This window comes from Mycetomoellerius zeteki, unplaced genomic scaffold (genome assembly GCF_001594055.1).
Source record: "Mycetomoellerius zeteki isolate Tzet28-1 unplaced genomic scaffold, Tzet1.0 scaffold149, whole genome shotgun sequence".
Classification (NCBI taxonomy): Eukaryota; Metazoa; Arthropoda; class Insecta; order Hymenoptera; family Formicidae; genus Mycetomoellerius; species Mycetomoellerius zeteki.
The window spans coordinates 3562386-3587847 of record NW_017256436.1 but is presented as its reverse complement, the minus strand read 5'-3'; the positions used below and the strand labels follow the sequence as shown (position 1 = coordinate 3587847).

At 35.9% G+C, this 25462-nt stretch overlaps 2 protein-coding genes across 3 annotated transcripts in view; both read left to right on the top strand.

The window, feature by feature from the left end:
• jvl (javelin-like) overlaps window positions 1–19564 on the top strand; it is a 70188-nt gene extending 50624 nt beyond the window's left edge. The window contains exons 2-5 of one of the 2 annotated variants that reach the window (XM_018444247.1): window positions 13311–14780; window positions 14879–14977; window positions 15170–15919; window positions 18615–19564. In XM_018444247.1, the coding sequence (XP_018299749.1) occupies window positions 13311–14780; window positions 14879–14977; window positions 15170–15919; window positions 18615–18932 (2637 nt within the window). In that variant the 3' untranslated portion in view covers window positions 18933–19564. Of the gene's footprint in view, window positions 1–13307; window positions 14781–14878; window positions 14978–15169; window positions 15920–18614 lie in introns of both variants that reach the window. The other variant, XM_018444246.1, reaches the window with a different exon arrangement.
• A 4453-nt stretch (window positions 19565–24017) lies between these two features.
• The window catches only part of LOC108720315 (proton-coupled amino acid transporter-like protein pathetic), a 9763-nt gene continuing 8318 nt past the window's right edge, over window positions 24018–25462 (top strand). The window contains exons 1-2 of the mRNA XM_018444253.1: window positions 24018–24393; window positions 24461–24568. Of these exons, the coding sequence (XP_018299755.1) occupies window positions 24344–24393; window positions 24461–24568 (158 nt within the window). The 5' untranslated portion in view covers window positions 24018–24343. The remainder of the gene's footprint in view (window positions 24394–24460; window positions 24569–25462) is intronic.

Below are 25462 nucleotides of genomic sequence, written 5' to 3'. Positions count from 1 at the left end.
GATAGCGATTATCTCCTTTTACAGTTCGCCAAATTGTTTGTGGTGACACTCCCAATACAGCCGACGCATTCCGAACGCTGGTCTCAGGATGATTGTCAAAATGTTGTAAAATACGATTCCCTGCCTGCAAATCTCTTCGTAACGCTGCTTGAAATCGGTTGTTTTCTTGTCGAATTGAAAATGATCCAGTCTCTCGCAATCTATTAAATGTCAACATAAACACTCTTCGGTTTGGCACTCTTCTGTTTGGAAATCGTCGTGCATATTCTCGCACCGCCTTTAAAGCATTACCGTTGCAGAAACCGTATACAAAAACCATATCAGCATATTCACTATTAGAATACGTACGCGGCATATTGCAAAAGACAAAATTCATCTACTGTTAAAGGCTTTCAAAGAGCGACTGACAAATTCATAACAGAAAGTGGAAAATGTAATCAAATATGTCGGTGCTAGATATGGCAAGAAATGTAAACATTTTTTTTCGATTTCTCTGAAACGGAGCAAAAACGAGCATATGTCTATAGGACTTTTTTTCTTAGTTTTTTACTCCTCTACACGCTCCCGAAGTTTTGCCATTTAATTTGGAAACACCCTGTATATTATATATTATTTTATGTTAACCATTCTCTGTTTTTTCCTTTTTGCGCACAGAAAGTCTCAAATTTACATTTTTGCTTCAAATTAGCTCGTTCTTAATGTGAAAATATGCTAATTAATTTACTCAAACCCGGAACTTGTTTCGGCAAATTTAAACTTATAAATTATATATTGATTTAATCTCTTTAAATATATGTATATACTTGATCAAAACTGATATTAAATAAAAATGGTAAGTAATTTGCGATAATTTCCATTTTAAATTTTATTTTTAATTCCATTTTACTACTAAATATTCGTTTATTTTAAAAGTCAGAGATTGTAATTGGAAATATTATTAAATTAAATTAAAACACTAATTAAATTAAAACATTTAAATTTTTGAATATTGATTACTAGCTCTAATAGAATATTATATTATATTTTCGCAGAAGTTCACAAGAAAGTATCGTAATTTAAACATGAGTTTTCAATCATTTTGATTTTATTTAAATTTGACATATATCTTACATTCTCACGATATTTATTTATACAATCAATACGTATTATCTAATAATTGTATTGAATTAATCTTTTTTTATCAAATTAATATACTTTTGCTGTACAATATTAATTCAATCGCTGTGTAGACTATGAAATAATACCTGCTTTAGAGATTTATTCAAAAGACAGACAATACTTAAAATTTAATTTTATGTAAGAAGTTGAATTGGGTCCATGGCCAGAACGGAGTCACAGATAAGAGGACAGTTGGTTGGCGTATGTCCTTATATCGATGTAATGATCGATAAATTCCATAACAAGCCATCGAACGGTATTATGTAAACCCTTGGAGACCGAATGGATGATCCAATCGGATCACCGATCGATCGATCAATCGATCAAGTTTGCACCACAATTTTATCTACGTTCGGTCACGATCGTTACCGAACGTAGATCGTTACTGTTTAATCTTTTACAATTTAAAATAGTTTCGAGAAATCGGTCAACAATTACATTATTTATACTATCGCAAAGAATTATTTTGATCGCTAACTTTTTCGTCGAGTTTCTCTTTTGACATTTACGTGTAAATTTAATTTCAGAGGCATGCCCAACACAATGAGATTAATGATCTTTTCGAAAGTGATTGAATATTTTATGTACCTAAATGTATCTAGTAGAAAGTAAAATTAAGCTGCCAAAGAACATGCGCTAATGATGCACCTTATTAACATTTTTTCTAAGTGATTGTGAAAATGATTTGACCTCTCACTAAATTTCAATGGTAATCGTGAATATCGAGTCCTTGTTTGGTTTGCAAATAGCTATGAATAGCTGCTTGTAATGTAAAATTTCCGCCTAGTAACGGTCTTGAACGCAATCTTTTGATTTCATTCGTTGACATACGGCGTAATGTTCGGGAAATAATTTAAAAAGCGTTGAATGGGCGATGCTAAATAGAGTTGCAAATAGGGATTAGGATGCAGCTGATTATCGCGAGCGTATGAAATTAATGACAATGTATTATACTATGTAAATATATAATGGAAAATCAGTTGGAATGGAAAGTCGCATCGTCGGCAGTCCTACTTCTCGCGACATCGATATTGACCTTGCGGCGTGGCCGGATCTCACGATTTTCGTTTCAGTCGAGTTCAGCCAATTTGAAGAAGAAACATCGACGCTCAAGAGAGCCGATCTTTAGCATCGCACCCACGCATTTCGCAACAGATATCCATGGCATGAACCGGTCATTTATCAGATTGCCTCGCGGACGAATCGTGGATTTTCTGGCGTGATGTTTCACGCTATTAGGTTGACGAAAACGAAAGTCGAATTGCAACCGAGATTTCGCGCGATCTTTGCTATTGAACAGTCTTTTTTGCGTAACTCGTTTCATGATTTCGTCAAATTTGTTTTTATGATTAATTATTATCTTCTCTTGTAAAAGTTATTGATGGATATACTACGTCTGAGAAGTATAGTACCGCTTATTAAGAACTTGATTAAGTATTCGCAGATGCGAATGGCACGCGGGTCAAGGTCTGCTACAGAAAACCTCGTCCTTCTACAGCGAGAGAATTCTGTTGAATATCGAAGGTTGAGCATTTTAAGACTCTTTTATAACCTAGTGAGCATTGATTTACTTTAATTTTTCTGATAATGTTCCTCCGATCCATTTTAAGTTCGTCAAAATTCACGTATTCCCTACATTTAGGTAATTACTGCGCGTTAATCAATGAACGCGTTTATCTCGCTAATTAATCACTGTATAATTTCAAGCATTCCTCGGTAAGAATGAATGTCATTGAGTGAAAGATAATCGCGTCTGACTAAGTAATTACATTCCTGCATGCTGTTACGATACATACGTGGGTTGTTAAAGCTATCGCGTGTGTTAACCCAATTGGGTGTGTTAAAGGCTGTTATTTTAATTTGTACTCTGTTTTAAGTGTATTAATTTTTTTTAAATTTTACGTTATTTTTTAACAAATAACTCATATAGTTTCTATTCTTATATTGCGTCATATGTTCACACATTGACCCAGTTTTCCAAGCGACTGTTTATCTCGAAATCGAATCTGCTGTGAATCTTGTACATTTTGCGCCGAAGAAGCGAGGCGTGCCGAAGAAAAGCAATTTACTTGACGGCAGACTGATTCTTTTGTGAGAATAAATTGCGTGGGAAAGTTTGTAGAGATTTTCACGGGTCGGCCTATAGAAATTGCTTCCTAGTTACCGACGTCTCGCGTGTCACAAACCTCATTACTCATTGGCGTCTCCCTTGACCCGCATACGTGCGTTTACCACCACCTTCGTTGCATTGACGAATTTTCAGAAATTAAGTCCCGACAACACGCAATTCATGTCAGTAAAATCAAATGTTTAGAGAGAGCCTTACCTAACGAGAACTGCACCCCATCAATTGACTCCCATACGAAGATTTCACGCAAGTTCTGTACACGGCCTCGTTTAGAAATTATAGTAATTCTTCCGGTGAGTTTGACATCATGCAGAATTATCCAGCGACATATACACGTAGACCAGGTAATCTGTCTTTGCCAAAGTGAAACCAGAGTGAAGCTGGAAATTAGCAGTTTGCAGAGAGATTGTTTGTTCGCTTAAGTATACTTTTTCTCATTTCATGTCTCGTGTACTCATAAACGTCTTAACCATCACTACACGGAAAGAGCGATTTCGCTGAAGTATCTAAAAATTTAGACAGATACAGATCTGAAAATACTTTTGTTGGACTATTAAAATAATTATGTAGGAAACTCAAGCGTAACGAGCGATACTATGAAAAAGTTTCGACATTCTAGCAACCAGTTTTAGCGTTCTTATACATAATTATTTTGATGATTCCAGTAAAATTATTTTCATGTCTGTATCTAGCTAAATCTTTAGCTATAGACTTCAGCAAAACCTTAGTATGAGGGAATTTTAACGATACGATAGAATGTTTTTAGTATATCTAGTAAATATTACCACTTTACCAGACACATTCTGAAAAAAATCTTACCGTTTTAGAGGGTTAAAATCTTTCGATCTGAATTTTTAAGTACTATTTTAATGTATTTTTGAGGATTTCTAAGTTTCTGCTAAGATAATTACTTGCTGTGTGTAACTGGCAGCTCGAATCCTCGAACGCCGCCGGCATGGCCTTCCTTCTGCGGCTTCATCGTGCTGGTGCCCACATATCACCGCTAACAAATATAGTCTCCCTGGCGAGTTCGTTACCGAGTGTGCCGTGAACTTGAAGCGTAACGAGTGTTTCCTCACGCGAGTCTAACGTGTCGATTCGCGCGAGATATTCGCGAAGAAACGAATAAACACGCCTTACCGAGCATTGTCGAGGAATGTAGAAATTAGCGTACTTAGAGTCCGATGTTCAGTCACCTTCATTCTTGTTTTAGCGCGCCATTGTTTGAAGAACACACCTGCCGCCTACTCTGTTCCTCTACCGAAATTAAGTAGATGTCCGTATGTGTATTTTATCGTGTTAAATAGTGTCCTTGAGACACGACATCGCCGTCTCGCTGTGGCTACCATACTCGATGTACAATACTTGCAAATGCTTTTTCAAGTTTTTACCTTTGACAGTTACCATCTACGACGACAGTCTCATCCATATGCGTTGGGATGCAGACGGGATGGGGTGATTGCGTGGTTTAACGAATAAGAAATGTTCACGGACTTCCACCTGGAAAGCCTGACCTCGATCTCGTAAGAAATTCTTCACAGGACTTTGAATTTTGATACGAAATATATTTTAGATTTGTTCAAAATATATTAATTCAAATGATTATATAATTTTTTCATATTACACTTTTTATACATTTTATATTATTTTTTATATTATCTTTTTTATATTATCTTATATTTGATCTAATAATCTCATTCATTTTACTTAAATTATTCAAACTACAGAATCTTTTTATTCCCGAAGATTAATCCTTTTTGTCTCTTTCTAAATAAGTAAGATATTCGCCGTCACGTAATTATCTGTTCAAATATAATAAATTTTCATGACTCGAGATAAGCACCAGAATTGAATTTATTTAAGGAAATATAACGTCAGTTTATTTTTTGCGTAGTTATCTTGTCTTAAATTGGGGTGTTAGTGCCTTCCGTGTTTGCTTTGTAATTTTCGATCCTATTATACTTTCGTCTCAGTTACGGTAGATTAATAGTCGCCAATAAAAATCATGGAAAAGATCACGCGGACGACAGATTCCAAAACTTTATGATTGAATAACCAACTCCGACGCCCATTCGATTTCGGTAATAAATATTTAATGATACATTCCTCGTTTAATATGGTTCGCTGACACATTGAAGTTATGCGAGTTTTTAACTCTACAACATATCTATGATGATATCAGTTTGAAAAGAATGTATTAATAGCTGAGTAACAAATTAGACAATGTTTACATCGGACTCGTATATACTTTATTTGTGAGTTTGCATTTGCACGATGTATGTGTGTTTGTGATAAAATTAATATTTTCCAAACGGGGGGAAAAGGATGGAGAATAGCAGCTGATCAGTACAATTTTATTTCAAACACAGTGCAAGCGTAAACTCACGAATAAGGTAGTTTTATTATTTACGTCTTCCCTTTATAGAGTAAGAAAGTGAAAATATAGAAACGGGAAATTTCTCTATCTCTTTAATAAGAATAATAGTAATAAATTTATTACAATATTATTAAACTTATAATTTATTATAATATTATTAAATTAATAAAAGTATTTTCATAAATTTAATTATTGTAATAAATTTATTATTTCTATTAAAGAGAGATTTCCCGTTTCTATATTTTTATATTTTTTTAATCTACTAAAGTGAAGGCGTAAAACAAAGCTCATCATTAATCATGTACTCATCGAGTAAAATTCAATTTGACATGTCAAGTTATTTATATCGCGATACAAATGTAGCAACGCGTATGCTTAGGTGCGCGCTGCGACCTCAGGGCACGTCGGCGCAATCAACACGTGGGGCGTCTAAAAATCACGGCCCTTTACATCAAGATCTTCACTTAGCGTAGTCGAAGGCGGGCGAGTTACATGCGGAGCAAACGACGTGTGCCAACACGTGGAGGCGGACGAGATTTTCTCTGCCTCTCTTTCTCTCTTTTTTCTCTCTCTCTTTCTCTCAGCGCCTGCATCACACTTTATTCTCTTTCGTTTTGTACTCTTCCTCATAGAGGCACGAACGATAGATACAAATAAAGAAAGAAAAAAGTAGCAGCGAACGCGTAGGCATCAGCTCACTCCTTATAAGAGTGACACGCGCGTGCAACGACCGAGCCATTATTATACGGATGATTACTGCATGCGGGGGCTCTATGTTGCACGTGGACGTGCCCGCTAGAATCTGCTCGAAGTCTTATCTTGTAGGCTGGAAAGAAATGCCGCGATGTAAGCATCAAAGCCATATGAATCACGAGCTCACGAATAAGATTTTCATTTCCTTTCGTTCGTGATAATTTCTTGATGCTTAATTATGATATATGGCTCATTTAAATAGCAATATTTTAACAAATGAGCGAATTTTATATATAAAATTAATTGTAATTTTAACTTAGAAATATTTTTAAAGATTTTTTCATCTAAAAATATTTTATATAAAAATAAATATATTAAAATACATATATATTCAGACAGAACAAACTGCTATTTACTGCCCCGATGTAATGATAATTAATTAATGAAGATGCATCGTCATCAATTGAATACGTGCATACAAACAGAATCAATTAACTCGGAATAAAGACCCTGTAACACAGTCTGGCCACGAGCGATTTTATCAAAATAATATACCAAAGAGAAAGGTATATATGTATACTTCTTATATACTTTCTTCTCTCGTAGGATTTTTAACAAAATTATTCATAACTAAACTCTGTTATAGGCTCGGTAAGAGGGTTTCTACTCATAATTATGAATCAAAAATATATCATAAGGTTCGTATTGAGGAAAATGATCGGAGTTGTAAATAAATTCGTAATTAACGTCGATTCGATGCGGTGGAGAGCCACCCCTGCTCTATCGGAAGTATTGTTTTTCAGAGTAAAGAGGAGACCTTGAGATTAGCATCGACGCGTCATAAATCACGCGAACCCCTCGGGCGTGCAGGCGAACCTTCTGCACTTCCCTCTTTTTCTCTTTCGTTTTCATAGTGCTGATTTGTAAAAGTTTGCCCCATCGACGTGGATTTACGCGTCGAATAAATTACTGGCGTTAATGATAACATTGCTTTACTCGTCTTAAACACACACACATACACAATCCCATAAACATCCCTTTACTCACTACCACTTAACTCATGACCGAGAATAACGATATGCAAATTAATTTCACCATTATTTATCGATATCTCTTGAATAGGAAATACAAGTCTTTTTTGTGACAATTAATTGAAAATAATAGTAATATAGATGATAAAAAAGTCAATTTTTGATGCCTTGACTTTTCTTAGCATCCCATTTTTTTAATTCTGATATAATTGATAAATTCAAATTGATATAATATAATTAATAAATAAATTCTAGTTTTCTTAAAGAAAAAATACTTATTGTACTTATATATTCATTACTTTTTATTTAAATTTATAACACTGACTTATGCATATAAAAACTTATCTTTTTGTCATAGATTTTCTTAATTTTTATTCTCTTTCTCTTTGGGTTATAAGATTTTTTTCATAAATAATTAAATACTTCGAGGAATTAGATTTAGATGCTGAAGTTATAACGTAGAGCTCTTTTCTTACATGAGATGACATGCATTAATTCTCGACAAAAATCATGAACGGAACAAATTGTATGATGACAGTATAATGCTTGCTTTATTGAGAGAGATTGTCTGGGTCGATCATGGGAGGACATGCTCGTCATCTACGAATCGCTTGTAAATCCTTACAAATCGGTCCGACATCTCGACCAATGTGGCTTCTTATAGGAATGAGAGTATTCGTCGGGGAAGTCGCGTTGCTCTTTTACACGTTTGTACATTTCATTGTGCCACGACCTCGCGTAAAGATCCGTTGTTGTGACATTCTCGTCTCGAAGTAGCCGCTTCTAACGAGAAGCGTTTAAAAGGAGCGGTATGTTTAAGAGAGAACAATGGCGAAAATGTGTGTAGGTGAATGTCGCGGAAAATACGGAGGCCGTGCCCGGACAGCCTTCAAGCCGAAGGAGAGAATTGATTTGTCGAAACAGTTAATGACTGTTATATTTAACCATTATATGTATATAATTAAAGTTTACAAAAATAAGGAAAATAAATAATAAGATTTTAATTTAATATCTTCATTTCATAATATGTTCTAAAACAGACTTTAATAATTTGAGAAATTTTTACTTCACTATTTTCGAAATATTTACTTTAAAGTTTATAAGATTTTAATTTTTTTTTATAAGATTTCTTGTACAAAACTTGAAGACTTTTTTATTGAGAAATCTTTCTCAAGAAATTTTATAAAAAAAAGAAAGAAAGTTCTCCTTCCTTGCAAACTTTAATTTTATACTTTGAAGTAAATATTATACTTTCAAAGTAAATATTTCGGAAGACTAAAATTATAAAGTTTATTTTACTATATACGAAATAAAGATCTTGTTATTATTTATTATTCAATCTCTAATTCAGAAACTGATTTTGATAAGGAATTCACTCGACGCATTTCATACATTAATCGTGAATTGTTCTGCGTAAATGTATATCATAATTAAGATGTTACTTAGTTGATTTTTTTATTTATAAGTCGTAAAATCATAGACTTTGTGTTTGATTGTTATTGAAATGATTTATAGACTATATTACAACCTTCTTGTGCGACGACAGGTATTTGAAAGTATATAATTCATATCGAATCCTTGACTCATCGAATAAAGCGATCGAACTTATTTGAATATAGTTGCTATGTTGCGATTCGAATACGAGTGACGAAGTCCCTATTGAACCGATATATTTGTCAGATTTAATTGTAAGAATTCTTCAAAATATGAATATTTATATACACGACTACGAAAGATCTTTTGATTTCTCAAATAAGTGCACGAAGGTGAATTTGCTTGAAGATGTCGGTGGCAAACCCTGTTCCGAGGTACGATACCGTCTGTCGAGCACGGCGTGAATCATCCGTTCATGGACAAAGGTGGGATTCGTTTCCTTGCTTGGGATGCATTATGCCTTCAGTAACACATTGCAACATTACTGCTTAAATGCTACACAGAGGTGACCATACAGATAAACCGATTGTGCAAGTAATGAATAAAAAAATTCCTTGCGCGAGCATTAATGGGTAGTCAGTAATTAGCACCGAGAATCTTTTAATATACTGATTTTATAAGCACAGACAGATAAATAAGAAAGTGCAAGTCTTTGCAATGTTAAATTAAGATAAGAATGCGAGCTCTTTGCGGGCTTTCACTTATCGTTCTCAAATTTCTTTCCCAAATTTGCATATAACAATGTACATTTCACTACATCGATCATCTCATTATAAGTTCTTACCTTGTAAACCGTTTGAGATGTGTTAAAAATTGAATATCATGTCCACTCTTGGTCTTCGTTTGTCGTTGAATGGAGAAATATCTCGAGAAAGACTTTGACACAAAAGCCCAGTTTTCTCTCGCACTTTCCTGCCATCTTGCCGCTTGACTAATCAGACGCGTCATGCATCGTACACTGCGTTGAGACGTGACGGTAGCGCGTATCATGCATAGTCGGTATCAGCATCTTCGATATCGTATGCAAATTGTACGAAGATAAAATAACAGACGTGAAACGTATATCCCCCCCCTTCATATCCTCGGGGGGACTTCCACTTTCTTTCTCTGCAATGGACATCGCGCAACATAGCGCCTGCAGTTTGAATATATCTCATAAAATAATAATTTAATTATTTTAACCACGAATAATTTTAGAAAATTATTGTTATTATGTTTACTTCTAAACTGTTTAACTCTATAATAATTAATTATTTCTGTATATGGACTTTAAATTTTACTTGAAATATTTACCTAAGTACTATCTCGATATTGATATTCGATGTATGAGTACTGTTCATCATAATTCCAGTATATTCTTTGTGTGTGTGTGTTACGCGGTTTATAGGTTATCTCCTTTCATTGTTAATGTTAACGTTTCGTAAACATGCCAGTTCACTTTATCAGGGCGATAATTAAGCAACTGATACTTTTTTATTTATTACATATCACATATTTGAGATACTATGTAATGTATACTACTACGTTGTACGGTGATATTTATTTTGTTATTATTAACATCGCGATTGATGATACTTTATTTAAAAATCTTAACGGATATAATAATTATGTAGAAATATAGGCGGGTGTAACGAGATGTATCACCTGATTTTCTCTAAATCTACTTGCAGGGAGAAAAGCTTAGCATTTCCCGGATAATGCGATTATGAGTTAATTATCTATGAGGACGCACATCCGTTTCGGTGTTCACTTTCCCATCTCGCTTTCGATAACACAGGACGCGCACATAGGCATCCGCTTTACGAGGTAAAATGTGTGTTCTAATCGTCAATACTGGTTGGAGGTCGAATTGGCACGTTAAAAAATGCATCGAATTTGCGCACGTGTGTTTCGAACTAATGTAGTCGCTGGCCATTAACATAATGACCGCATTCTCCTTCGCCTGGTATAGAACCGGTGAAAGTGCGTATCGATAATTAGGAGGAATAAAATTATACAGCCCCCGTTAGACACAGCAACCTAAATTCGGACTCTTCAGCGAAGAGAATCGAACCTTTATGATCGATGGCTATGTCCGATTGTCGATCGATTGTTTTGCGATTTGCGACAGTTGTGCTCGGTCGTACAAATTTCCCATTGGCCACGTTCAGCAGAATATTTATTTTGCAACTGTTGGAAGTTATTTTTCGCGCTGATTGGATTATACTTTTAGATTTAGATTAATCTAGAAGAATAATTCTATCTCAATGAAGAAAACATCCAATAGTTGGAAAATAAACATTCTATTGAACGTTATCATCAGCGCGATACGTGAGAAAATACCAGAGAAAATAGGAACCATATTGTGTGACGTTGCACGCTTCGTTAGGATAATTAATAATTATCGATCTCGGTGCATTTTTTTATATTATAAACGAAACGCGGTGTCTGTTCGGAAATAGCTTCTTTGTATCGAAAGAGAAATAAACGGATATTAGGCTCCAATAACCCGATTCTCATTACCGGAAATACATCAGGAAACGATAATCGCAGTATAGAAAAGGCTCTAAAAGTCTACGTACCGTTTTATAATACAACAAACATTATATTTGATTGCCCGCTTATGCGTTCGCTTATGCGAACGCCATATAGAGATCTTTGTAATGTATGCGAATTAGTTGAATCTTCATGCTTCAGGACTTTGCAGTAATCTAGTAATCTTGGCCGTAAAGTGTTTCTCCGAAAGATAATTAAGGTTTGCTGCGCACGACAATAAAACTGCAGACTATTTAAACGTAGATTCAATCATTCGCAAATGCAAATGATTGAATTCGTCGTGGCTTTACACACGTAACATCATAATAACTTCAATAAAAGGAGCAAAAAAAAAACGATATGCATAATTAATCTTTTTTAGCCTAAACTATTATTTACAAATGAACGAAAATTAATTTGTTTTCAATTTTATTTAATTGTCTGGTCTCACGAATTAAAGAATTATTATACTTAGAGGAATTTATTAAGAAGTCAATGTCTTAAACGAAGCGTTTATCAGCAAATTTCTACAAAAATTTTATTTGTTTTGAGATTCTAAATTCAAATTTTAAGTTTGGCGGTTTAATCCGGAAACATCCTGTATAATAGGATCGCAAAAGATTTACTAATAAATATAATATTGCATGATATAACAAAAAGTACTGCAAAACTCTCAATATTGATTTTGCTTGGTTTTTCAATTCGAAAGATTCTCAAATTACTTTGGAATTGATTTAAAGTATATTGAATGACATCGGTTTTTGTGAGAAATATCGTGAAAGCTTTTGCGGTATCTATTTGCCACGAGCGTGAGATATTGGACACGTCCCTGAAATAATGGAAGAACGCTTTCGGTCTCTCTCGGGAACGAGATAGAAATTGCACTTTCCAATGTGATAAATTACGCCGATTATCGGCGTAATTTCTGTTGTCACGGCTCGTTCACGCGCGGGTGTGTCCGAAAGGAATGATGCGATGGCAGCGAGATTGACGGTGCACCAAAGAAAACGTGCCAGACTTCGCGAATTACTAGCATGTTCGGATAACAGTTAGCGCGCTTCACTTAGGATTAGCGAATATGTTATTTTCGCGCAAGAAAGTGGACGGTGAAACCGTCACACATAGGGCTTCATTTCGATTTGTAGTACTAGAAAACGATCAGATGATGAGAAAGTGTCGTTGTCGATTTCAGCGATAAAAAGAAAGTTCAGCAATTGAATTATTTGCATTAGTGAACTTATAAATTAGAAATTTTAACAGTTTGTATGAACAAATTTTCTATTTATTATTTGATGCTACGAAAATTAATTAATAAAATTTTCACATCTAGGAACAATTTTTCAATTTTAGGGAATATTATTTTTTATATGAAAAAGAAAATATTATGATTTTTTTTATATGAAAAACAATCGATGAATTAATTTATTCGAGTTTAAATTGATACGGTAAAAAGAAAATTTTATACAAAACTTGCGAACTTTATTGCAATACATAATCAATAATGTATTTTCGATTATATTTTGCCATTGACATTCATTAAATGGTTAGACTTTAGGGACGAAATAGAATTCTCTTCTTATAATTTTATATATACCGTGTATTTTTTATACATTTTACATTTCTTATCATATATATATCCTATACATATATAATATTATACATATTTGCATATATATCATTGTAATACTGAATCTGTAAATTGTCTGTATTACTAATGATTAATTTTTTCTGTACGGTGCACATAGCATTATTATAGCTGCAAATTATAGATTGTAAAAGTACTCTCTAAAACTTTTAGAATAAATCTTACTCTTAAAAATTGAAAATTGAGCCACTCTTTTTCAAGATTGGCTCAATTTTCATTCTTTAGTGTGAGATTCCACTTCAAAAAATTTAAAGAGTAGACTTTATATTCTGTACTTCCTGTTTTTTTATAACGGATTTCAAGGTAGATTTCTTCTTGTTGTTGCAGCAGTGCGGTAGCAATAGTAGCGGCGGCGGCGGTTCGACAGAGGGTGTCGTGGTGAACGTCAGTACCAGTAACGGCGTCGGCAGCGGTGGCAGCGGCGTCGGCGTTGGTGGCATGGACTGCATGCCTTTGCGCCCCGGTCCGTTTCACTACCTCATCAGCGAGCAAGCTAAATCCTTGGTGGCCCTGCAGGAACTGCAGAATGAAGTCGGTGCTCTGCTCGAGTTCCGGGACCTCGTCATCGAGACGTTCCCAAACCTCCGGCACAAGATGGCCGCTACGGCGTCCGCGGGTGCGTCCGTGATGTCGTCTACCTGTACCCAGAGCTCGCACATCCCGTTACCGCTGTCGAGCCCGTCCTCGCGAAGGATCAGCGAATGGGAGCCTGGCAAGATAAGGCGGCGAGTGACACGCGAAAGTAGCAGCGGGGGCGGCAGCGGTGGAAGCGGTAGCGGGGGTGGAGGTGAATCGTCTTCGTCGCTGCCTAGAAGCCGCAGCAACTCCCACAGTGGCGGCACTAAAAACAACTGCAGCGCGACGGTCCAGGACTCTGGTTTCAGCACGGAGACTTCGTCGAAGGACAGCGCCTCGACGGCGATTGCGCCGCGAGCGAGCAGTCCCCGGCCGAATACATTGGACGAGGCGGAGGACGAACTCTGGAACCTGCTAGATGTCATCCACCGCAAAGGGATTCGGCTGCGCGAAGAGGTCGAGTGCCTTCAGGGTCGCTTGGAGAGCGTAGCGACAGAGGAACTGGTGTCGACGGATGTGCTCGAGGCTGTGAGAAAAATCACTGGTCTCGGTGATACTGATAGAACAATTGGCTGTAACAGTAATGTTGATGATGGAAGTGTCGATCTACAGCAACAGGATAGTAGGGACCCGCAAGTGATAGCTCTCAGGCGGGAGAAGGAACAGCTATTAGACAAAGTGGCCGAGCTCGAGGCAGAGACGATATCAAGTCGTGCCCGAGCTCAAGAACTGCAAACGGAGTTGGCCGCCCTATCGGCACTGAAGACTGGTCTGGAGGATCGGTTGCGGGCTGGACTGATCGAGAACGCCTCGGAGATTTTGACACCAGGCGTTCAAAGACTGCAACCTATCGCGCCGGTAATTTCCTCGCCGAAGAATGCCAATGTTACTAGTATTAAGAGCAATAGTTCGGCGTTCGTGTCGGTCACCGGTAGTCCTGGAAGCAAGGCTCACAAGAGCCGCTTTCGCACAAGGACCATCGAGAAGAATGTATTATTGGATGTTGTCGGATGCAATGACGAGATGCGTAATGTCGACATCGATGTTGAGGCGAACGTGAATGAAAGGCGAGCCAGGTTGGGAGCGCTCGATTCCATCCTGGTCTCGCCCACTAGGGTGACTCACGTGAAAGACGTCGACTCAAGGAAGATTGCGGCCATTCTTCGCGAGCATTCGCCCCTCGAGCTTCAGCGGCACCTAATTACTACTACCGTCCATAATCAGGTAAGATCAGTCATTCCTATTCTAATACATCTATTTAAAAGTTAAAAGAATAAACTTGATCAATGACTGTTAATTTCTTAACAATTTATTGTTTGCAGGTCTTACAAAAAAGGCTAGATGAAGTCAAGAAAAGTACAGAAACTCTCTCAGAGCGACTGGATAAAGCGCGCGAGGAGAACGATGATTTGCGTTTCCAGGTGAGTCGCAATCAAAAGTCGCTGCGCACACACATACATATAGCAACTTTATTTAAAAGAATTCCAAAAAAATATTACATTATTAAGTGCGTTACATTCTTCTGTAAACAGATAATCGTTATAATATTACAATATGATATTGTATATGATGTTCGTTATAATACAATATAACATGATCCATATCTCTTTCAGTTAGAGGAACGAAATATAGAATTAGAAGGTACGCGGGCGCGAGTACGCGTATTAGAGCGTCTTCAACAACGACCACCAACGGAAGCCGAACCCGAGGCGGATTTGGAGCATCCCAGATGCGAGCAAAGCGGCCTCGAGCCCGGCAGCAGCACGGAGTCCGCCCGGGATCATCATCAGCCGGTAGAGATCAAACCGTCGCCGCGGCGGCGTCCTAGTCGTATACCTTTACTCGGCAACGTGAGCGGCAAGACAACGACGACGCCTACAACGAGCGTGACTGCAACGACGCCTGCGCGACCGCCCAGTCACAGCAGGAACGATAGCAGGGAATCACTTAAATCGCTAACGAGACCACTGCGTGATTCTAGTCGCGACAGCCATGGCGGCGGCAAGTCGTTATCGAAACCGCGCGAATCCAGTCGAGACTCGCTAGGCAATAGAAGTCTGTCCAGGAGCGGCGGTAACGGAAGCAACAGCAGTAGCGTCGGCGGCGGCAGCAAGGAAACAAATCGGGAGTCGTCTTTGAACAATCGATCCCTGCCACGTAACAATTCCAGCCGAGACTCCCTAAATAAATCCTCCTCGCTGTCCCGCGCCCGTGACTCGTTGGAGTCTAACAACAACCTCGGCACGTCCTCGCCCAACACAGGAACGGTAAACGTTCCCCCTCGACGACCGCCCGCTCCTGCACGCCGTTCCCACAGCCTGGCGCGCGCAGCGACGTCCGTCGATGCGTCCGAGAACGGCAAGGTACGACCTGTAAAGCAATTCTTTTGGAGCAGCTGGCTGAAGTCACCGTTGTCCAATGGTCCGGTATAGTAGAGAGCTCTCGACAAGCCTTCTCTCCCTCAGGATGACAGGCTTTAGTTGCTCTCTCTTAGGGACAATCATCGCCTTCAACATCATTCCCTTCGAAGTCCACTCTCTTAACCTTTGTAACGAGATTAGAAAACTATATCCTTTTTACTTCCCAGTAGTATCTCGTCTCAACCCGCACTGACTTCGGTCTCGTTAAATTAAGATTGGCTAGACGGACTAAACAGCATTCCATTATCGTCATTTTCATTTGACGAATCTTTCTGTATTATCTTGCTAACTATCTCACCTCTGTACTTTTCGCTATTGTAATTACTACTATTATCGTCTTATTACTGTTATGTCACATCCTTATGTAACAACCGTAACTGTGACTATATCATCTAGTGATACCGAAAGTACGTATATTTATCGAGGCTGTATCTGGTACGGTTTCCTGCGATGATACAGACACATGCACCGACTTTCATAACTCTGTTATTTTCTGCTGATTTTCCCGTGACGTCTATCTTCATTACGTCCTTGTCCTATTCCATTCTTCCTCTATTCTACCGCGGACTTCGACACGGTACCAACGATGTACAATCATACAGGAACGGAATTCCCGTTTTCGCTGAGCCACTATCTTTGCCTGATAAATCGATGTTCCTGGAAAAAAAAAACCATCTGTAACAATACGTGCAGACTTGAGCGAGCGAATCGACTAATTCTTGTTTTAAAACCACCAATTGTCCGCCCAATCGTCCACCATACCGAAATCAGATCTGGAGGGCAGGCGAGCGTGCGTTCGAGCCCGTCCCCAACGGCGGTCCAATAAAGAAAGAAAGTGGCCCCTTCTCGCGTGCCGCCGGTTTTTTCTCGTAAGTTATGCTTCTTTTATTATCATTTGCTTTAATGCTTTTTTCCTGGATGTGGTGAGCTATAGCCTCTGTCTTTTCAACCTATTTTCATTTCCTCCCCTTTGCCAACACCAGTAGAGGATACACCATGGTTTGAACGCTCTCACTTGGATTTTGGCATGCGCACGTACCCGTAGTCGAATCTCCCAGATCACGAATATCAGTAAGAATGCTTATCTTTGTAAATATATCATATGAGAGTTCTTTGAACTTTTGGAATGAATAACGTAGTTATTCTTTTTAATATGCTAACGCGTTTTGTTTGAGTACTATAGAATAGATAGACCATTAATCGTTCGTATTAATAATCTATTACCATAAATTTAAACTTTTAAAATTGTTATTTTAATTTCCACTTCTCTATTGAATGAAATTATTCTTCTCTTTCAGGGGATACTGCTAATTCTATATTGTAAACAATTTATAGATTAAAAATAGAAACTAATACATTCTTGTTTAATTTCTAAGACTTTAAAGACTGATTTCTATGATCCACGCTAGTGTTAGAAAAGACAATAAAATACACTTTTATATTATTTCAAACTGGCATCACAAAGGGTTAAACGGTTATTCGCACATATTTGGATTTTGTCGCTTTTTCTTCTCTTTTGCGATTTATTTACGAGAACCCATCAAAATTTGTGCATGCGCGGCCGAATATTTCATCAAAGTTTACGCACATTCATTACGATAAACGCGAGCTTCCATTGCCGAAGTTTTGTTGAAAAACCGACCGCTAGACAAAACTAGTAATGTTCTAGCCACATTCAGATAATTCCACATTTATCTTTCGTTCATAAAAACGCACACAACCATACACGCTCGATTCGTCGCATATTCATTTACCTTGATACTCCCATACATTTCAGTACATACTCAAACAGATCTCTTTACTCTCATGATATAGAAGGAGAGAAAGAGGAGAGAACATTTATTTAGTACATTTATATTAGCACGTATCATTATGATCATCATCAGCATTCAGCGCTAGCGAGTCTTCCTCCCCGCTCTTTCAAATGTATGTTGTATGTTAAATTGATTTGCTCTTTTTGGTTGCTGAGATTTGATTTTATTTGCTAGCGTTGCTTGTTTACGGAGTATAAAAACTCGAGAGAGCCGTCGTAGCTGTGGTCTATTATAGTCACATCCGCGATTTTGAGGGAAAATGAATCGACCACACGTTTACCTGCTTGGCCTTGCGGTTCATTGTCCATCTTATATCCAGCAATATCGCGCGAAACGATGTCATTTTACGATATATTGCATTCGCTAATAAAATTCGTGACACGCTCTCTTTACTTAATTATTGCGATTCTTACATTTATATTTATTATGATTGAATTCAAGTTATTAAGTAGTAAAATCGCTTCGTATGAGAGTTTTACTTTTGCTCATACACATGTTATATAAATACGAGAGATAACAGATTTTGATACCTCAGCATTAAAACAGCCAGTAGTGTTTTTACAAATTGTTGTCATTCTACATTTAACATGTAAATTTGTCCCGTCAATTCTCACGCTACAAAACTGACATAAACCGGCTGTTCTAAATTCTTGGGTATTAATATAAAGTTAATCTCTTTGTCACGCATCTCTTTAAGATGTATCTCCAAGACGATATATCTCTAAAGCGATGCTGTAGTAGCGGCAGGAGAATTTTCGCACTTGTAATAGAACAGGGCGCATTTTATTTGTCTAAATGACTAACACGCATTTCGTATCTTCCAGAACTGCACCGAACCACCGAGTTCCTGGTGCTCGACCAACAGCAGTTTCCGACACAGCGACTCATCCCTCTATCCGGACTCCCTGAATCAAGAGACATCATCCATCACCGGTTCCACGCGGGTAGAATTCATAATCGGTTCGCCCACCAGGCGCTTTCGCCCGAGCTCCGCGTGGCCTCACCGCTATTTCGACAGCATCGACTCGGCGGTTACAGTGCCAGAGAGCCTGCTAACCGACGAATTTCCTCTACGACGCGGCGGCGAGGCCCTGGCCGAGTGCGATTCGCTCGAATGTCATCCGATTTCGAGCGAAGATTAAATGCGCCAATCGTCGACGTTAATGCGAAGCTAGTAAAATGGCGAGTCGCTTAGAGTGAACTACTTGCTCTTGCTTCTTTCCATTATTTTACACCATATCACTGGCTCTGCTTCTACGCGGCCTTATTCTCATCGTGTCATCGACGCGTGCGCGAATGTATAAATAACAGAATTCTAGACACGTGAAACATATTCGTTTAGATGATACGCGCTGGAGAAGCGATACTCGCGTTCTCAATGACCCTTATTCTGTGCCTTTTTAATATTGAATGTTTTTCGTTTTTATTTGTTTAAGAATCATGTCTCTTATGGAGATTCTAAACGGACAGAAATCCAACAATTCTAAACTGAAATATAACGATACCATTTCCATGCAGGACTTATATGTACTTCCCTCGAGTTGCATTTAAAGAATATTTCATATATCTTTATAACATGACGGAGATTTTTTAGCAGTCAATTTTGCTATCTGATCAAAAATGAAACCGATATATTGACTTGCAATGCACGAACGTACATTGATTTGTCATGTGTATAACTGATGTAGCTGATAATATAGTAATTGTGCAAAAAACAAGTTATCACTTTCATTGACGATACAAATGTGAAGAGAGAGAGAAAGAGAGAGAGAGAGGAAGGTCAAATTTCAAATTAATATAAATATATCATGTTTAAATATGGTCACATTTCAAATTCATACAGATATATCGTGTTTAATTATAAAGTAAAATAAGTACATTCAAAGATATATTTAAAATTCTTTTCAAATTTTTTAAGAAGAGCAAGACTATATACGCGTTTCTTTCTATCTTTATTCGAATTTCTCGTATGTGTGTAAAACATATACCTAACTTATCAAGGGGTATATGTGTAATTTTTATCAATTGAGAAATAATTTTTGAATATTTTATCGAGTCGCATATCACAGTAAATGCAAAGGCAAGCGTTTATATTTATTCGATATTATTTGATGTTATGTTTGGTATTATTTTTAATATGTAAACGATATTTGGTTTACCTAACCAACGTCAAGAATGAGTTTGTTAATCAAACTTTCGATTACTTGGTCTACGTTCGGTGACTTTGCAATTATGTAAATTTTATCTTTACATCTCATATACAGTGCTATTTTTATGTATTTTTCTCACGAATTTGTAATATCTTTTGTCTCTAAGCGAAAAACTTTCGGTTAAAAAAGTATGGTTAGCAGTCGAGTGTGTGAAAAGATCCGATCGTATTATTAGCTCGCAACAGAGGATAATAGCACAGTCGATATTTCACATTCCGTAGTTGCAATTTCGTATTCCATTTAGCATTTCTACCTTCGATTTGATACGTTCCGATTAATTGCTTTCTTATTTATTGCGTGTATTATAATAGTGCGAATTTGTGTCCGAATTTAGTTGATGAAAAGTATTGTGCTACAATTGGGCGAAATGTGCGTGACTGTTTAAAAATTCAAAAGTCAAGACGCTGAAATTCTTATCAAACATGGAAATATATTGAGTGTTGTCCATTTATACTTTGTCGAAAATAACATATCATTTAATTATCGCGCACTCGTTCGCTGGACGCAATAACGAATATACATTGGTACATATACATCGAATGCATGAACAACGAACGGACAATGAATGCAGATAGAGTGTGATACGTTAAACAAGTTTTTTTTTTTAAACAATTTGGTTTCGTTTTCTCTGTTCATTCGTTCTTTGCTCATACATACAATGTATATTTTAACCGAGGATGATAAAAGTGAGCGATGTTAATTCTCACTTATTACAGGGAGGTTGAGGCTCGTCGAATTGATGATTCACCGAAGTCACGTTTCGATGCGCGTAAACTCACGATGCCCCGACTCCGGAAAGAACACTATTTACTACACAGTTCCTCGTTTCAACAACCAATTTAATTATTTATAACTAACAATGACGATTGTGAACACTGAATAATCACAGATACAGCCTGTGATCCTAGTTATAAATAACCGCGAAACATGTGATTAACATATAGTTTAAGGTGTAAGTCACAGGACTGACGGACTCTACTTATTATTTTATTAGCGCCTAATGTCTTTATGCGCGGCGAAAACGAACAGGGGAACCGATGTGCATTCAGTGAATTTTGCTTTTTTCCTTGTCTTTTTCCTTTTTGTACAATGGGATTCGTGACGCCACGAAAATGCTCAGATATTATTGTTATTCATACAGCCGGTGGATTTTAGTGCCCGTATCAGCGTACGCACTGCCGACTGGAGGCTATTATTTTTATATCTTTAATTGACAAACGTAATCGAGAAAAAACGTGTAAAAGGGCTGCGAAGGTGCAGCATCCTCCCGATACCGATGGTTATTAAAGCACTGTTGTTGTATCATACTTTATCTAGTTTAGATATGTCTTATCATCATAGAATTATTAATTATTGTTTTACGAATACATACACCGACATATTTGTACATAGACGACATCGTGATTTATTTAAATAAATTAGCGCTAATGTAAATAAATATTATCTGTAACGAATCTGCGATAATGTGATCCTATTAATAAAATGAAATTACTTGAAGATATTTATTATTAGTATGCAATTTTAGTAGTCCTAAATCTTTGACTTTGATGGATTACCATATGCAAATAACCGTACGAAACAACTTATAACCAACAGCAAAACATATACATTTTGTCATATATATTATATATTAAAAGAAATCACTTTGCAATATATTTTATCTGTTAAGCAATTGCTATATGATCAAAAATTATCTATTATAAAATTAACATTTAAATATGAGAATATTATTAAAATCTTTCAATATAATAAGATAATAAAATATACAGATTTTTAGATAATATTACTTCGGTACAAAAATAATTGAAAATCTTACTAAACAGTGGGCTAATTCACAACATAACTAAATTTTATTGTTTTCCTAATATTTCTTATTAATCTGTAATCTGTAATAATAAACTCTTTAGACATGTGTCAAAATATGAGTTTTAGTAGCAATGTGGCTACAAATAAATGTATTTTTCTTACAATTAACTTAGAATTATTTTATATATTTTTCTGTTTCTATAAAATGTTACCATAAGATCTCACTGTTACCACAAGGTCAATTCAATTATTGTACCACTTCCATGAGAAATTAATTCGCGATAAATATTAAAGATTTCTATTTTATTGTTTTACAAAGCTTGTCAAGGCATTTCTATTAACTTATCAAGGAATATTGATCGAAGTAAATCCCACTTTTAGTAAAGAAAAATGTCGATGAAGAAGCTTTTTCTAGAGCCAGTTTTCACATATTTTATTGAGTTTCCAACGGAAATTGAGACGATTCATTTCTACAGTTATATGATTGCACAAATGACAATTAAATAATATATCCTATTGTTTAGAATGCCTTGATCAAAAAATGCATTTCAATAATTTCAGAAAACAAATTACTTCACCGTTTTAAGTTTTTTGCTATTTTTGAGTAACGATTTTACGCTCCTGAAGCTAGATGGTATAATTTTTAACAATAGTATTGTTGTCATTATAGTATTATTGCGCAATTTTTTACCATATATTATATCTATCCAACGACAATATAAGTTTTTTTATGCAGTTTAAAGTTGCATTTGAGAGTTGCGCTATTAGCGTTATTGCGTCATTCTTGTTCTGTCTGTAATGAACGATAAAGATAAAATGACACAATAGCACACTGATAGCACGTTCCCCGAATACAGCGTAAATGGAAATAAAAACGTTATAATTATGCATTCAGTTCGAATATCGCACACGTGTACATTTCCTTAGCTGGTAAAGTATTTCAAGTTCACTGATTACTAAGGAAACATTATGCAATCCACACAAAAAAATTACTTCTTTAAAGTTATTACATGTACATAGTTATATTTCGCAACGGTAGCATATGTGATTTCTATCATATTAAACAATGAGTATAATTATATGTTACTTAACATATTCTAATAGATGTTTCGTACTATTTCGGGAGAATACATAGTTCCTGAACTGTAATTATTTGAAAGAGAATGTAGAATGTCGAGAAACTTTTATGTTAAAAAATCTTTAATATTCTGAAAGTAATTTAAGGAGTTTAGAGGATTAAATTGCTCGAAATTTTTGACAATTTTTTAAGACGATCTAAATAAGTGTAAAAGAGTGAAACTTTAAATGATATTTATACAATATGTATAAAGATTAAAAAAATATATTTGTTATTGACAAATACTTATATAAATATACGATACACACGCGTGCGCAAGCATACACATATGTATATGTAGAATATTCGAGAAAAAAGATCCAACATTTTATAAGGTAGATAGTACACACTATAGTGAATATAATAAACCCTTTAGTAGAGACATAGATAAAAAATTTACCGTTTCTGAGATATAAACAATTTTGTATGTTAGTATCATGATTATCTGCTTATCCTTATAAATGTTGAACCCTTTTTTCCCGGACACACTGTATACATATTCCGTTTCTTTTTCGAGGTCGTCGTTTTGCAATAATATCTTGGCGGTCCGATTATGACGAATTTTAACTAGAAATCTTCAGAAGGTTTGCCGCTATAAAATGAATCATCAGAATCACGGACAATCATTTTATTTTGAGCATTTAATTTTTAGTATAAAAAGATAAAAATATTGAGTTTTTTTGTTAATAAAACCTGCAATAATTTTTATTTGCTGTATTTTATAGAAGTTTCATCGTTAAAATTCACCATGATCGGATTACATGAAAGCTGAGATATTGCAAAACGATATAATCTTGAAAAAATGAAATATATTTATATATTGCTTTTTTATTTGTATAAATTTTGCTTATTTATATAAGTATATGTCAATAAAAAATAATTTTTACTTTTTATGTGCTAATTGTATAAATAAACTTCATTTATTTAATTTGTCATAAAAAATTGTCAAAGATTTCGAGCAATCTAACTTTTCTGTCTCTTTAAAGTTAATAAGTCAAAAAAGCACTTTGACATTTTATTTTAAATGCAGGCTCGAGAGTCTCAGTTTCTTCCTTTCTAGTTTCGCAGGATACAAGCGATTTAAATCGATAATTCGAGACGACTTCGTACTACGGATGTAAATGTCAATGAAAGTTACGACGTAATTGCCGTGTGGCTTAATCACGTTTTGAAACCGCTGCGTTTTGAAACCGTCACATTTTCTTCGACGATCAAGTTGCGCTTGAATGTTCTCTTACCGTAAATGCCATTTCTGTTAAACGAGTTTACGGAAAGGCATTATCGTCATTGAACGCCGCGCAAGCGGGTTAATAGGTGATTTATCGGTTGTCATAGTCTGACGGAAGCGTTATACGGAATTCACGAGCAGAAAACCTACGGAAGATCCGAATGCCTATAGCATTATCAAAGAAAGCCAGGAATGGCGGCAAACCTTGCGGAGTTCCAGGCAACGCGCGATATGATCGATAAGTAAGACATATTTTCTTAAGATATTCCGATTAACCGTATCTACGTTCTCGATCGACAATGACGATAGATCCTACATCCCAATGAGGCAAAATGCAGAGGATGTTCAAGCTGAACGGCAGATCCAGGAGGATGAGTATGATCCCTTTGCCGATCGCCCATCTGCATCTCTGACCTCGTATGTTTTGTATCTTTCCTTTGATTGTTATCAATTAAAAACTTTCTCAAGACATATCTCAGTCGACACCAACTAAAAGTAACACAGCATTATTTATAATTTCATATTCAACAATGTATAACTATTATTAGTATCACACGGAAAGAACGATAAAATATCTGAAAATTTAATTAGATACAAATCTGAAAATAATTTTGTTGGACTATCAAAATAATTACGTAGGAATTTCGAGTGTGATGAGTAATACTACAAATAATTTTATATTCTAACAATTAGTTTGAACATCCTATATCAAGTTTTTCCAAACGTTTGTGAATAACAACCTACTTTTCAGAATAGCAAACCCCGCGATCTATCTAGGTGTAGTGGATATAGAAAAACGGGGAGAGGGGAATTAATTTATTTATTATTTAATTTTACTGCTCTTTTTTTATTTTTTTATTAAATACACTTTTGTTAATATTTTTTTTAGATGTATAAGATGTGTAAAAAGTGCACTTGTTTCTTATAGGGTAACTCCGGTATATATGCCGCACCTATCAAAAAAACTTGATTTATTAAATATTATTTACTATATGTTTAAAGTAAAACGAACTATATCAGTAAAAACTTTGTATTGTGTCTACTACTATGAAAAAAATATTAGAAATCCGAAATATTTATTTTTCGTATTAAAAAATGAACTTTTTGAAACCCTTACATTTTTGCCGTATATCCCATAGGGATGGGATATACGACTACTCATAGGGACTACTCATGAAAAATTTACAAACAATGCACATAAATAAGACGTAAAATGACACAATAACTTATAAAATGCGTTTATAAAGTTTTATTAAGAAATAAGAATGATAAATATGTATATGAAGTAATAGATAATAATTAAAATCTTCT